General features: G+C 42.1%; 1 protein-coding gene across 1 annotated transcript in view; it reads left to right on the plus strand.

Moving 5' to 3' along the window:
• SLC35F1 (solute carrier family 35 member F1) overlaps positions 1 to 14089 on the plus strand; it is a gene marked incomplete at its 5' end in the record, with an annotated part of 424042 nt that overhangs the window by 366818 nt on the left and 43135 nt on the right. Inside the window, one exon of the mRNA XM_082668895.1 lies at positions 7639 to 7798. Within this exon, the coding sequence (XP_082525021.1) occupies positions 7639 to 7798 (160 nt within the window). The remainder of the gene's footprint in view (positions 1 to 7638; positions 7799 to 14089) is intronic.

Here is a 14089-nt window from a genome sequence, read left to right on the forward strand (position 1 = left end):
CCTAGATCTGAAGTGGGTGTCTTGTAGACAGCATATATACGGATCTTGTTTTTGTATCCATTCAGCCAGTCTGTGTCTTTTGGTTGGAGCATTTAATCCATTTATATTTAAGGTAATTATCATTATGTATGTTCCTATTATCATTTTCTTAATTGATTTGGGTATGTTATTGTAGGTCTTTTCCTTCTCTTGTGTTTCCTGCCTAGAGAAGTTCCTTTAGCATTTGTTGTAAAGCTGGTTTGGTGGAGCTGAATTCTCTTAGCTTTTGCTTGTCAGTAAAGGTTTTAATTTCTCCATTAAATCTGAATGAGATCCTTGCTGAGTAGAGTAATCTTGGTTGTAGATTTTTCCCTTTCATCACTTTAAATATGTTCTGCCACTCTGTACTGCCTTCCAGAGCTTCTGCTGAAAGATCAGCTGTTAACCTTATGGGGATTCCCTTGTATGTTATTTGTTGTTTTTCCCTTGCTGCTTTTAATATTTTTTCTTTGTTTTAATTTAATTTTTGATAGTTTGATTAATGTGTGTCTTGGCCTGTTTCTCCTTGGATTTATCCTGTTTGGTACTTTCTGTGCTTCGTGGACTTGATTGACTGTTTCCTTTCCCATATTAGGGAAGTTTTCGACTGTAATCTCTTCAAATATTTTCTCAGACCCTTTCTTTTTCTATTCGTCTTCTGGGACCCCTATAATTTGAATGTTGGTACGTTTAATGTTGTCCCAGAGGTCTCTGAGACTGTGTTCAATTCTTTTCATTCTTTTTTCATTATTCTGCTCTAGAGAATTTTTAATTTCATTTATTGTGTTGTTCATCATTGTTCGTTTGCTGTTTAGTTCTTCTAGGTCCTTGTTAAATGTTACTTATATTTTCTCCATTCTATTTCTAAGATTTTGGATCATCTTTACTATCATTACTCTGAATTCTTTTTCAGGTGGACTGCCTATTTCCTCTTCATTTGTTTGGTCTGGTGGATTTTTACCTTGCTCCTTCATCTGCTTGGTATTTCTCTGTCTTCTCATTTGCTTACCTTACTGTGTTTGGGATCTCCTTTTCGCAGGCTGTAGTTCCCATTGTTTTTGGTGTCTGCCCCCAGTGGGTAAGGTTGGTTCAATGGGTTTTGTAGGCTTCCTGGTGGAGGGGACGGTGCCTGTGTTCTGGTGGATGGAGCTGGATGTTTTCTTTCTGGTGTGCAGGACCATGTCTGGTGGTGTGTTTTGGGGTCTCTGTGAACTTAGTATGATTTTAGGCAGCCTCTCTGCTAAAGGGTGGGTTTGTTTTCCTGTCTTGCTAGCTGTTTGTCATGGGGTGTCCAGCACTGGAGCTTGCTGGTCATTTAGTGGAGTTGGGTCTTAGTGTTGAGACGGAGGTCTCTGGGAGAGCTCTCGCCAATTGATATTATGTGGGGCCAAGTGGTCTCTTCTGGTCCAATGCCCTGAACTTGGCTCTCCCACCTCAGAGGCACAGGCCTGACACCCAGCCGGAGCACCAGGACCCTGTCAGCCACACAGCTCGGAAGAAAAGGGAGAAAAGAAAGAATGAAAAATAAATAGTTATTAAATTTTTAAAAAAATTTAATATATTATTTTTCAAAAAACTAATAAAAGAAAAGAAGGGAGCAATCAAACCAATAAACCAATCCACGAATGATAACAAGCGCTGAAAACTAAACTAAGATAAACATATAAATCAGAAACTAGTCAGTCACAGACAACCACAAGCCTACAATTGCCTCCAAAATCTACTTCCTCAATTTTGGGATGATTCATTGTCTATGCAGGTATTCCTCAGATGCAGGGTACATCAAGTTCATTGTGGAGATTTAATCCGCTGCTTCTGAGGCTGCTGGGAGAGATTTCCCTTTCTCTTCTGTGTTCACACAGCTCCCGGGGTTCAGCTTTGGATTTGGCCCCGCCTCTGCGTGTAGGTCGCCCTCTGGCGTCTGTTCTTCGCCCAGACAGGACGGAGTTAAAGCAGCGGCTGATTAGGGGGCTCTGCGTCACTCAGGCCAGTGGGAGGGAGGGGTATGGAAAGCGGGGCGAGCCTGCGGTGGCAGAGGCCAGCATGACATGCAACAGCCTGAGGCGCGCCATGTGTTCTCCCAGGGAAGTTGTTCCTGGATCACAGGATCCTGGCAGTGGCGGGCTGCACAGCCTCCTGGGGAGGTGTGGATAGTGACCTGTGCTCGCACACAGGCTTCTTGGTGGCGGCAGCAGCAGCCTTAGCGTCTCATGCCCGTTTCTGGTGTCCGCACTGATAGCCATGACTCACGCCCGTCTCTGGAGCTCATTTAGGCAGTGCTCTGAATTCCCTCCCCTCATGCACCCCAAAACAATGGTCTCTTGCCTCTTAGGCAGTTCAAGACTTTTTCCCGGACTCCCTCCCGGCTAGCTGTGGTGCACTAGTCCCCTTCAGGCTGTGTTCACGCAGCCAACCCCAGTCCTCTCCCTGGGATCAGACCTCCGAAGCCCAAGCCTCAGCTCCCAGACCCGCTCGCCCCGGCGGGTGAGCAGACAAGCCTCTCAGGCTGGTGAGTGCTGGTCGACACCGATCCTCTGTGCGGGAATCTCTCTGCTTTGCCCTCCGCACCCCTGTTGCTGTGCTGTCCTCCGTGACTCTGAAGCTTCCTCCCTGCCACCCCCCCCCCCCCCCGCCCGTCTCCGCCAGTGAAGGGGCTTCCTAGTGTGTGGAAACCTTTCCTCCTTCACAGCTCCCTCCCACTGGTGCAGGTCCTGTCCCTATTCTTTTGTCTGTGTTTTTTCTTTTTTCTTTTGCCCTACCCAGGTACGTGGGGAGTTTCTTGCCTTTTGGGAAGTCTGAGGTCTTTTGCCAGCATTCAGTAGGTGTTCTGTAGGAGTTGTTCCAAATGTAGATTTTTTTTTTTAACATCTTTATTGGAGTATAATTGCTTTACAATGGTGTGTTAGTTTCTGCTTTATAACAAAGTGAATCAGTTATGCATATACATATGTTCCCATATCTCTTCCCTCTTGCATCTCCCTCCCTCCCACCCTCCTTATCCCACCCCTCCAGGCGGTCACAAAGCACGGAGCTGATCTCCCTGTGCTATGCGGCTGCTTCCCACTAGCTATCTACCTTACATTTGGTAGTGTATATATGTCCATGCCTCTCTCTCGCTTTGTCACAGCTTACCCTTCCCCCTCCCCATATCCTCAAGTCCATTCTCTAGTAGGTCTGTGTCTTTATTCCTGTCTTACCCCTAGGTTCTTCATGACATTTTTATTTTTCTTAAGTTCCATATATATGTGTTAGCATACGGTGTTTGTCTTTCTCTTTCTGACTTACTTCACTCTGTATGACAGACTCTAGGTCTATCCACCTCATTACAAATAGCTCAATTTTGTTTCTTTTTATGGTTGAGTAATATTCCATTGTATATATGTGGCACATGTATTTCTGATGTATTTCTGGGGCGGAGGTTGATCTCCACATCTTACTCCTCCACTGTCTTGGAAGGTTCCTTACCTGAAATACCTATTTTTAATTTGCAAAGCAATTCTCTCATCTTAGTTCATATTTGCCCACTAATGGTGGACCAGTAAATAACCACTAACTTCCTGGGAAAAATGGCAATATGCCTCAAGAGTTTAACTCTGTAATTTCAGGCCAAGAATCTATCCTGAGGAAATATTTAAAACTACCAAGTTCAGGTCATTATCCTGGTGTTATCATGATGACTTCAGAGGCGTTGCCCCCAGTCTTTGAGCACGGTGTGCCTCAGCACCTCCATCAATCACATCAGATAACCTGGGTCGTAGACCTCACTGGCAGGTGTTACTTCAGGATGAATGATATAGAAGACTAAAATTAGCTTATATCTTTAGAGGGGAATGATGCCAGGTAAATCTAAGAGGTAATGAACTTTACTTACTGATGTTCTTCATGTTCTTGGAGATTTTTCAGAGTATAAGATGATTATGAAATAATATTCATTTGTTTAGTTTTTGGGTATTGATACTTTATAATTTCCTTTTGGATATAGAAATGTATACAAAGAAAGGTAAATATATCTTAAAAGTTAATGACAGAACCCGAAGGTTTTTCAGTTCATTTTCTGTTTTCACAGCCCCAGTCGTGGGCATCTATTATAATGCTGCTCTCTTTTATTACTCTAACAACCTCTTTGCTAAGGGGTTAAGCTACCAGAAAATAATTGGAAAATTATTTTGTCAGTATGTTTTATACTATATGACCGCAGGGGAAAAGCTGGGGCCAAAAATCGCTAAAAAATAATAGCCTGTTTACTAACAGCAACTCCCAAATGTTTTTTGAGTTTTTTTGTCTCTAATTACAAAAATCGTGGTGAGACCTTCACCTGTAGCAATTCCTGTTACTGACCTTCATTAAAATATGATTTTTAAAAAATCAGGGGGCTTCCCTGGTGGCGCAGTGGTTGAGAGTCCGCCTGCCAATGCAGGGGACACGGGTTCGTGCCCTGGTGCGGGAGGATACCGCATGCCGCGGAGCAGCTGGGCCCGTGAGCCATGGCCGCTGAGCCTGCGCGTCCGGAGCCTGGGCTCCGCAACGGGAGAGGCCACAACAGTGAGAGGCCCGCGTACCGAAAAAAAAAAAAAATCAGGACAGGACTGTGGCTGATAGCAACAGCTTGAGTGACGGGGAGCACATCACTTCACCTCTTGAAACTTCTGAATCCTCAGTTTTTAAATAAAGGGCTCTGTGACTCTAAATTGGGGAGATACTGCCCCCGAGGGGCACTTGTAAGTGTGTAGGAGCATTGTTTTTCGTGGTCAGGGCCCCGTGGTGCTACGTGCCCTGCAGAGAGCCTGGGGCAGTCCTGCAAAATGAAGAATCATCCCAGACCGAATGCCGGAAGCAGCCTAGATTACCTCTAATTTCCCTTCTGACGGTCAGTGATACCAAGCACCCCTCCATTCTCTGATTCATTTAGTCACCCATCGTTGATTCCCTACTGTATGCTGGGTGCCACGCTTCCCAGCTGAAATGTCCCAGAAACCCTGGTTTGTACTGTAGCCTTCTTTCTCCTTCTTTTCTTTCTAAAAGTCCTCCCTACCCAAACGGCCAACTGGCACTCACAAATAAGGATTTTTCAGCTCAATCTATTAAGAGAACAGATCCCAGGACTCATCAAGTGCTGGGGTTTCTAATGACACTGAGAACCACAAAAGCTCACTTGAGCCCTCCTCAAAGATTGGATGAAGGCCTGGTTTGCCTTCAGTAATTCAGGCATAGAGGCCTTCAGCTTCGCTGACCGAGGGCTTCCAGCCAGATAATGAAATCCCAGTTGTGGAGCATGTAGGTAAATATTCTAACTGTTGATTCAATCATTTCTAATTTTTAAAGCAAAACACCAACTGTCTTATGCCCAGTGAAGAGTTTTCACTGGCAAACACCAATTTCCTAATATACTTAAATGGCATTTGAGGCCAGCTGTAAGACCTGCTTTAGAGCGTTTTACCACATCAAGTAGGATCATTAACTTGCTAATTAACTGTGCAGTGAGTGAACATATGCTGTAGTGCAGTCCTACCAGCCGTCACCCCCGAGCTCAGCCCCTCCCGGAGCGCGGTGACACGTGGGCTTAGCCCCCAGCCCATCACCGTGTTAGGGTTAACGGTGTTATCAGCGTTATCATTTCCCAGTAACCTCGGGGACAGCTTACTCTTCTGATTGCTTGCTCCATTCTGCAAAAGGGAAGACCGAGGCACGGAGACGCATGAGGGTCTGTCCAGGTCACCAACAGCTTTTGGGATGGTGAGGATCCTAAGTGCTGTTTACAGTACCAAAAGCCATTCTGATGGTCAGGATGCTTTGCAAATATACAAACATTTTTCAGTCTTTAGTGAATGTTGGTGACTCTATTTTGCTGTTACTGATTATTAAAAATCCTTGTATGTATTTGTTCAATAACTATTCTTGGATACTTCTCATAAGCCCAGCAGGACTCTGGATGCTGGGAATATAGTCCTGCTCTCATGGAACTCCAGACAAGTGGGAAGTCAGACATTATGCCAATAATTCCATATTAATTGAGAATTATTATAATTGACACTATAAAGGAGAGGTATAGGATACAAGGAAATCATCGAAGAGGACCTGACCTAGCCTAGGGACCCTAGAGGCTTTCTTAAGGAGGCAGAATATAGGTGCGAGCCTGAAGAAGGAGGCAGGACTTCAAGAATTAGATGGAGCATTCCAGAAGGAGGGGGATGCATGAAGACCCGAGGCAGGAAGGAAGGGCTTGCTCCAGGTAGGAGATGATGCCAGTTCGGTCTAGGTGGCGGAAGTGGCGTGAGTAGATTTAAGAAGTGTTTAGAAGGTGAACTGGCAGGATTTAGTGACCCATAGGATATAGACAGTAAGAGAGAAGGAGTGTTAGGGATCACTGCCCTGCATCTGGCTACTGGCTGGTAGGGCCACCTGTTTAGGATTCTAGCAGAGGAGCTGTACTGTGCAGTGGGACCAGATCACCAGTTTCTCATTTGGTACATGGAGTCTGGAGTCCTGGGGGCCACCCGTGTGTCTAGTGGAGACGCTGCTTCACATGGAGTAACCACAAGTCACTGCATCTTACCGAGGTGTGGTAGAAACAACCAGTTCTGTGGAGTCCAGAGCATGTATTTGGAAGCAGGGTCTAGACTGGCGTTGAGGTCCTCGTAATTTACAAAATGCTTCCACATGTGTTATCTTCGAGCTTCACAATGATCTTTAGAGAAAGTCAGCAGGAATTATTATCTTCATTATACTAACAGGAAATTGAGACTTCCTGAGTGTGTGGGTTGCCCAAGGTCACACTGCTCTAAGTAAGGATCTAGTACTCACATTCAGATCTCCTGGCTCCTCACACAAGGTCTTCCCATTTCATTATGTTGTCTCGCTGCATGACCGGGACAAACTTTCCACCATCTCTTGGGGCTTCCATTTCAGGTGGAATCTCACTATTTGCACAAAATATATAGGAAATGAAGTCAAAGATTTTTTAAATACTCTGTTCATTCTTTTTTCTCCCTCCTTTTTTTTTTAACTTTTTTTATACAGTATTTTTAAAGTATTTGTAAACTTTTGAGATTAATATTTGCATTTACATTTAGACCAGTTTTTTTCCTATAAAGAGTGAAATTTCAAAGAGAGATTAAAGTAACTTTTATTGGTAGGGGGGAGAAAGTTCTGGGAGAAATTAAGTGCAACTTTTGCCTAGATTCTAATAATTTATAAACTATTAGAAGACCTCTGCCCCCTCACCTCCCATTCCCAGATCTACTCCCAGAGTGCTGGGACCATCTAAAACGGCTCCGTCTATTCTCCCCACATCTGAGTGTCCCTGTGGAGTCGGCCAGGGTGCTGAGGAAGGTGGATGCCAAGCTGCCCTGACACCACAGGGGCAGGAGAAGCTTCACCACCAGCCTGTCTTATTGATTCGCCTTCTCCCCTTCTCTTCACAGCTGGGGGATGTTTAAGTAAAGTTCATGTGCATTTGTTTCAGAGTCGTTTTAATTGCATCAATTCTGAGTCGACCCAAAAACACAGATCCAGGGGAAATGCCCTTTCTACAGAGCAAGCTTATTTTTCTGACAGTTTCCATTATATGGAAAGTTTCCCTCTGAACTCCCTATTGTTGCTTCCCTCCTTCCCTCCCTGTAGCTCCTGGACTGTTTCGTGATCCCGGTTGTGATTTTGCTCTCCTGGTTCTTCCTGCTGATCCGGTACAAGGCTGTGCATTTCCTCGGCATCATCGTCTGCATCCTGGGAATGGGATGCATGGCGGGCGCAGATGTGCTTGTGGGAAGGCATCAGGGAGCAGGTGAGTCTCCGTGTTCACCGGGTTCCTTGTCTCTGTGGGTGAGACCAAGGCAAGACGTGGAATGTTCACGGTTCATGGTGGAAACAAGGAACCTGGGCTTCCTACTGTCTGTGTCTTAACTCGTGTTTGTTCCCCTACACCTAGGACAGTGGCACATAGGAGGTGTTCATACATGTTTCTTTAGTGAACAAAGGAAGCAAAATACAGCTTTCATGCCCATTCTACAGGAACTCAGAAACATTCAGATGGTGTTTAAAGCTGAGAGTCAGGACCCACTTGGAGGATGTGTTGGGGGTCAAAGCTGCCTGATCCAGACCAGCTGGTTAGAGACGGTGTCAGTGGGTCAGGCCACTCCCGAGCCACAGGGACCTTACCCACACCCCACCCGCCAACGCCTTCTCTCCCGCGTCAGAGAAAGACTGAGCTTTCAGACTACTGGGTGAAGGCGGGTATACAGGCTTAAGAGTGGATATTTAAACTTTGGAGCCTGGATTAGGAATTCTCGATAATTTTATGAGGGAGAGCTAAGTGCAGTTCTCCTCATGCATGTTTTTTGTTGGTGTATTTGTGGGGAAGTTTTAGGTAACAGTCACAGGTCATTATCTTGTAGACCTACAAATCTTCAAGGTTTACTCATCAAATTGCTATGAATCTTCTGAGGAGCCCTAATCCAGAATGCTTTCCAGAGGACCACATTTAAAGCATTGTAATTCTTTAAAATGTACCAAAAATCCTTGAGTTACAGAGGTTTCGGGGCAAGAAAAAAATGACGTTCTTTGTCAACATCAGGAATAGGATAGAAAGTACCCACTCTTCTGTAGTTTTGGAATTGCCTTTTCTTCTGGGGAATTAGAGATAAAAAGTTAAAATTGGGGCATTTCTCTTTGAGACTAGGTCATAAGAAATACCTGAAATGAAAGTTATTTATATTTTTAAGTTGCACCACAGAACTTTATGACTGAAAGGGACCTTGTTCAGCTCCTTTGTATTTGACACACAGAAACTCCAAGACACAGGGAAGCCAAGTGAGCTGCCCAAGGTCACAGAGCTGAGACTAGAACCCAAGTCTCCTGACCTCCTGGGCAGGCTTCCTTCCCTCTCCCACATTGCTGGGAGCTGAAGATACAACACAGCAAAAGAGAGACAGCCTCTGTCCTCTCCATGTGCTGCCTACACAACGTAATCAGTCCCCACCACAACAGATGGACTAAAAATACCTATGCCAGCTTTTCCCAAATCCTGTTCTATGAAATAGTCGTTCCATGGGATATTGATATATATTACATGAAAAGGCTAGTTTTTGCTCTATACCCGTCATGATCCCAATATAGATCATCTCTTTGGACCAATCAGACAATATTTTTGTCTGATACCACATGCCCAGTTGTTATAAAGTCATAATTTAATTACACTTTCTCAGCTTTGCTTGAACTGTGTAAATACAGACTAAGCAACATGTACCCTTATTTATGAAAATTTTGCTTTGCTGAACTCTAGCCATTCACCCTGGCCATCATTTTGTATCCATAGTCAAGGAAGACAATTGTCATTATAAATCTAAATATTTACACCCAAAATGTTAAACAAATTTGAATTTATTTCACTAGGTTGTATTCACTAATCCTGTAAAAAATGTTTTTTTGATTTCAATTGAAATGTCAGGAAAGGGGTACTAGTACTATTTAAGAAAAAGAAAGTAAGTCCATTTGGGAGTCTTTCAAAAGTGGTCATTTTTAAAAAGAGTGCAGGGCAGCTGAAACAAGCTGGAGTGGTGTTTTATCTGTCCGTGTGAATCTGTTTAAGGCCCGCAGCATCTTTCCTGTTGTAACATATGAAGTACCGGTGTTAACAGAATTCAGTTTTATCACTGTTGAGTACCTTCCATGCTCATCTGATGGTGCCTAACTACACGGCATAATGTTCTGACAGCAGCCCAAATTTAGGATCCAAGGGCTCATTTTACAAAATAATGACTGGGCATGCTTTACATCTACAAAAATATTAAATTAGGCAGCAATTTAAGCTATCTTATAAAATGTCCTGAAAAAAGAAAATAACACACTGATTTTGAGGACAATATAATCTTTGTGTGCATCCCTATCAAAAATGTTCCGTTTGTTACCACTCTTACCGTAGAGTTGGTTCAATTGCATTAATTCGCCAGGGACGGAACTTTTCTAAAATCCTTCAGGCACTCACCAGAACTTTAATCAGGCATTCAGCCCGATTTAAATCATCATCACTGTAACAGGAAAAGATGACCGACTTAGTCCCTTTTATATTGCTTAGTCCACAGTTCTCCTTAGCTTAGGATTTTGAAAATTCTGTCCTCAAGCACTTTTGATATCAGCCATGGAGACTCTGCTTTGGAGCCTGTGGAATGGTCTACAAAGTGGGACAGACACAAAAACACTTACATTCCAATTCTATGCTTGTCTCAGGAACAACGAATCATCCACTATAGGTGCTCCCATGCCTTTGAGCTCAGCTGAAAGGAGATGTCTTTTTCCAAGTTTGTCAGTGAAAATTGGTGGGACTAATATGTGCATTCCCTCTTTGCCACCTTCCTCCAGCATTATAAGTCTCCTCTGAGAGACCAGCTCTGCATTTATTGATGCATGGGGGAAAGGCGTGCAATAAAATGGCTCCTGAGAATATGATAGAGGTTGGAGGGTGTAAAAATGACTTAATAAGACCAAAGAGATTTCTCCATGACATTTCTACTTTCCTTGGAAAACTTATAGATATAAAAGGGGAGGTAAGAAAATAATAAGATTAAGATAAAACTCAATTAAAATAGATCCTTATCATAAAATGTATTTCTTGCTCTTCAAAGTATCTTCTTTCTACCATAATACATTTATTGCATCTTATAGTTCACTTATCAAAGATATTAGATAACCATAATGACATTTTCTTTACTACCAGACATAATTTTATATTTATTTCAAAAGAGAGAAAACATTTTCACAGAATTAGATAATTAAACATAATTTTTAAAAGTGACAATTTTATTGGTGCCAGGCACATTCCTGTACATCATCTCATTTAATCCTCCTAATTATGCAAAGAAAGTATTTTCTCATTGTTACAGCTGAAGAAATCAAGGCTCAGGGAAGATAAGAAACATGTGCAAGTACACACCAGTACTAAATGGTGTGGCCTAGATGTGAAATCTTTCTGCTACACCACTTAATACTTATTCTTCCATAATTGTGACTCATGTAAGAAAGGTACCATTGTTCAATTGCAGTAAATTAGGATGAATGACTGTCCCAGATAGGCCAGAATGGAAGGGTTTCCCCAGAAGTGGGACTTTCTGTGCTAAAACCAAGAGAGTCCCAGGAAAACAAAGCAGTTGGTCGTATTTAAAACTCAAAAATATTCAGTGAGTTGGGTTCATTTTCATAAATTGCATTAGCAGTCTTTCAACACTCTAGAATACTATAATTCACCATTTATTCTTGAAATAGTGGTAAGTAATGATTTGAAATAATATTCCCTCTTCTCCTCCCACAACCACACAGACAGAAGTATCCCTCCAAACATGGTGTTTCTAGTACTTCATCAAAAATCTAATCAGGAAAACCAATTCTTGCAAAGCAGTCATGACTGGGTTGTTTAGAACTAAGAAGCAATCCAAAATGAGAAATGGCCAACCCAAACAGACAGGTGGTGATTCAAAGGGAACGATTGATTCACTCTTTTTTAACCACCATTTCCTGAACACTTAATAAGTGCCAGATGCTATGTTAAGCATTTTACATTATTTTGCATTTTTAAATCCTATTAACACTATTTTACGGTATCCTCGCCATAACCTCATTTTAAATTAAGAAAACACAAGTCAGAAAGACTCTATAGCTTGCCCAATGTTTAACAACTAATAAGTGACAGAGATGTGATTAGAACCCATATCTACCTAAATTGAAAGATGTCACCGTTCAAAATCTTTACCATGAGTTGTATTAAGACCTGTTCCATTGGCTCAACTCATTTAAACGCTTATTGAGAACTTATAATGTGCCAGGATCTGTGCTAGGGACCGCAGAGAATATAAAGCGAAGTAAGTCACAGTAGGCCCTTCAACCCTACTGTATAAGAAAACAGGAAGGGGAAGACAGGCAAGTTAACAAATAATAGACGTGGAGCAAAGTGCAGTGGGGGCCATACGCAGTGACAATGGTGTTAAATTCAGAGGAGAGAAAGAAGGCACTGGGTTGAATGAACTTCTTATAACTTCAAATGTGTACATTTGCCCCAAATTTGCAAATCATTATCACTCACTGTGGTTTCAATCATATGTAAATGACACACTTGCTAGATATAATTTTCCCCGTGAACTTTCAGAGAAATTGACTCTACCATGTCAGATATCTATAGCATTAATAGGGCACGAAACATAGAGTAATATGTTGTAATTTCCAGTCAACTAGATACAAATTGTAGGTACAAAATATTATATCAAACACTGCATTATACAATATGGTTGGATAAAATCATGTCCTAGTTAATTTAACTATATTTAATCATCTAAGATTTCATACATGCTATATGTATAGGTACACACTTTCAAATGATTTAAAAACTGATAAATACACTTACTAGTAAAATTTTAATAAGTAATATTTAATCACTTTGTTACCGATAACTTAGGAAATACTTCTAAACTTGCAGTTACACAAAATTGTATCATTATTAACAATAATTATCACTGCATTGGTGAAAATTCAAAGTACTTGGGAGTAGATTCCATATAGTCAAAGGCTTAACAGAATAGACCATAATGATATAAATGTGGAGTTTGAAAAATATTGTTGAGACTATTCATTGAAACAGTGTGGCCTCTTTTTAGGACTTTTAAAAGATGGATTGATGTTTCCCTAAGTTCTGTTAAAATAGTTTATTGTAATTTAACTTTCCTGAATCCATTCATATAAAATTAATTTCATGTAACCAAGAATTCTATCGAGCAGCACTTCCACACTTCACTAATACAACAATAATTGATATTCATAATCATGACCCCATGTCATCACAAGATTCTGAAATGGGTCCTTATTGAAAAGTGACTGAATCATGTTCATTATAATTTTATAGTCTTAGTAATGGATACTTTTTACTTTATGGGTTATTCCACAAATGAACTCCTTAAAATTAGAAGCTTTGTCATGATTTTCTAGCTGACACATAAAAAAAGATTCGTCAGGTTGCTCTGTAACAGCAACCTTCATTTCCCTGGAAGACACACCCAGGGACACAGCCATGAGGTCTGGTTCCTTATCAGAGCCTCCTCATGTTCTTGGGCCACCCCGCTCCCCATGAGCCCCGGGAGGGTTCCCAGACCTCGCAGTTCCAGACTCTCAGCTCCATTCCCTTGAACTCCAGCAAGCTCTCCTGCCTTTCAGGGTATCTTTTCTCTTTCTGATTCTTACCAGCAGTGGGAAGCTGTCTTAGAAAAAGTGACACTAATTAGAGTAAATGTGTCTCCAGGGGCGACCACAGAGACGTGAGTGAAGAGGTCTCTCCCCAAGCCCAGCCCAGATTCTTTTATGTGAAACCTCTTCCTAGAGAATGTGCAGTGCTCCCAACTGTACAGTGAACATCTGGCTCTGCAGTTTTAGGTTGTTCCAGCTAATCTGGAAATCCAAGGCTACTCTAAGGTGGGTCTCTTCCTTAGAATCACGCTGGAGAGAGAGCCCTCCCAATCCCGCCTTCTTCCGCCCCAGAGCTGCATGTCTGCTGAGTTCCCATGAGCCAACTACACAGGACACAGCTGGAGGCTCCTTGGGTACAAGCCCACCGTGAGGCCACCGCTGCTGATTCCCACTGTGCTTCCCTAGCTTCACACTTCCTGGAGTGGAAAGAGTTGGCCTAAGTATAGGAAATAGCTAGGTACAGAATTTATGAGATTGGACAGAAACCAAAATTGAATTTAGAACAAATAGATATTTTTATGAAAGAAGAAAAATACTAATGGGATAATGAATTACATATATTTTCACCCTTATGTTACTTACTTTAGGGGAGTTGAAATTTTCAACCCATAATCCCTTTCGCTCAGACAGAAGACATGGGGCTTCATGGAGAAGTTACAATCTAGAAGAAACTGGTCCCTTTCTTAGCTAGGGAAGACTTCTTGTTGCGGACATAGGCAACCTTTTTATATCACAACGTAACTGGAACACACACAAATGGACTTTACTAAATCTCAGTTGGCAAAATACAGAACGTCTATAAAAATGTCAGAAAAGAATAGGCATAGGAAGCTGATTTTGCCGATGCCAAATT

This window comes from Grampus griseus, assembly GCF_964374135.1.
Source record: "Grampus griseus genome assembly, chromosome: 13".
NCBI classification, from domain to species: Eukaryota; Metazoa; Chordata; class Mammalia; order Artiodactyla; family Delphinidae; genus Grampus; species Grampus griseus.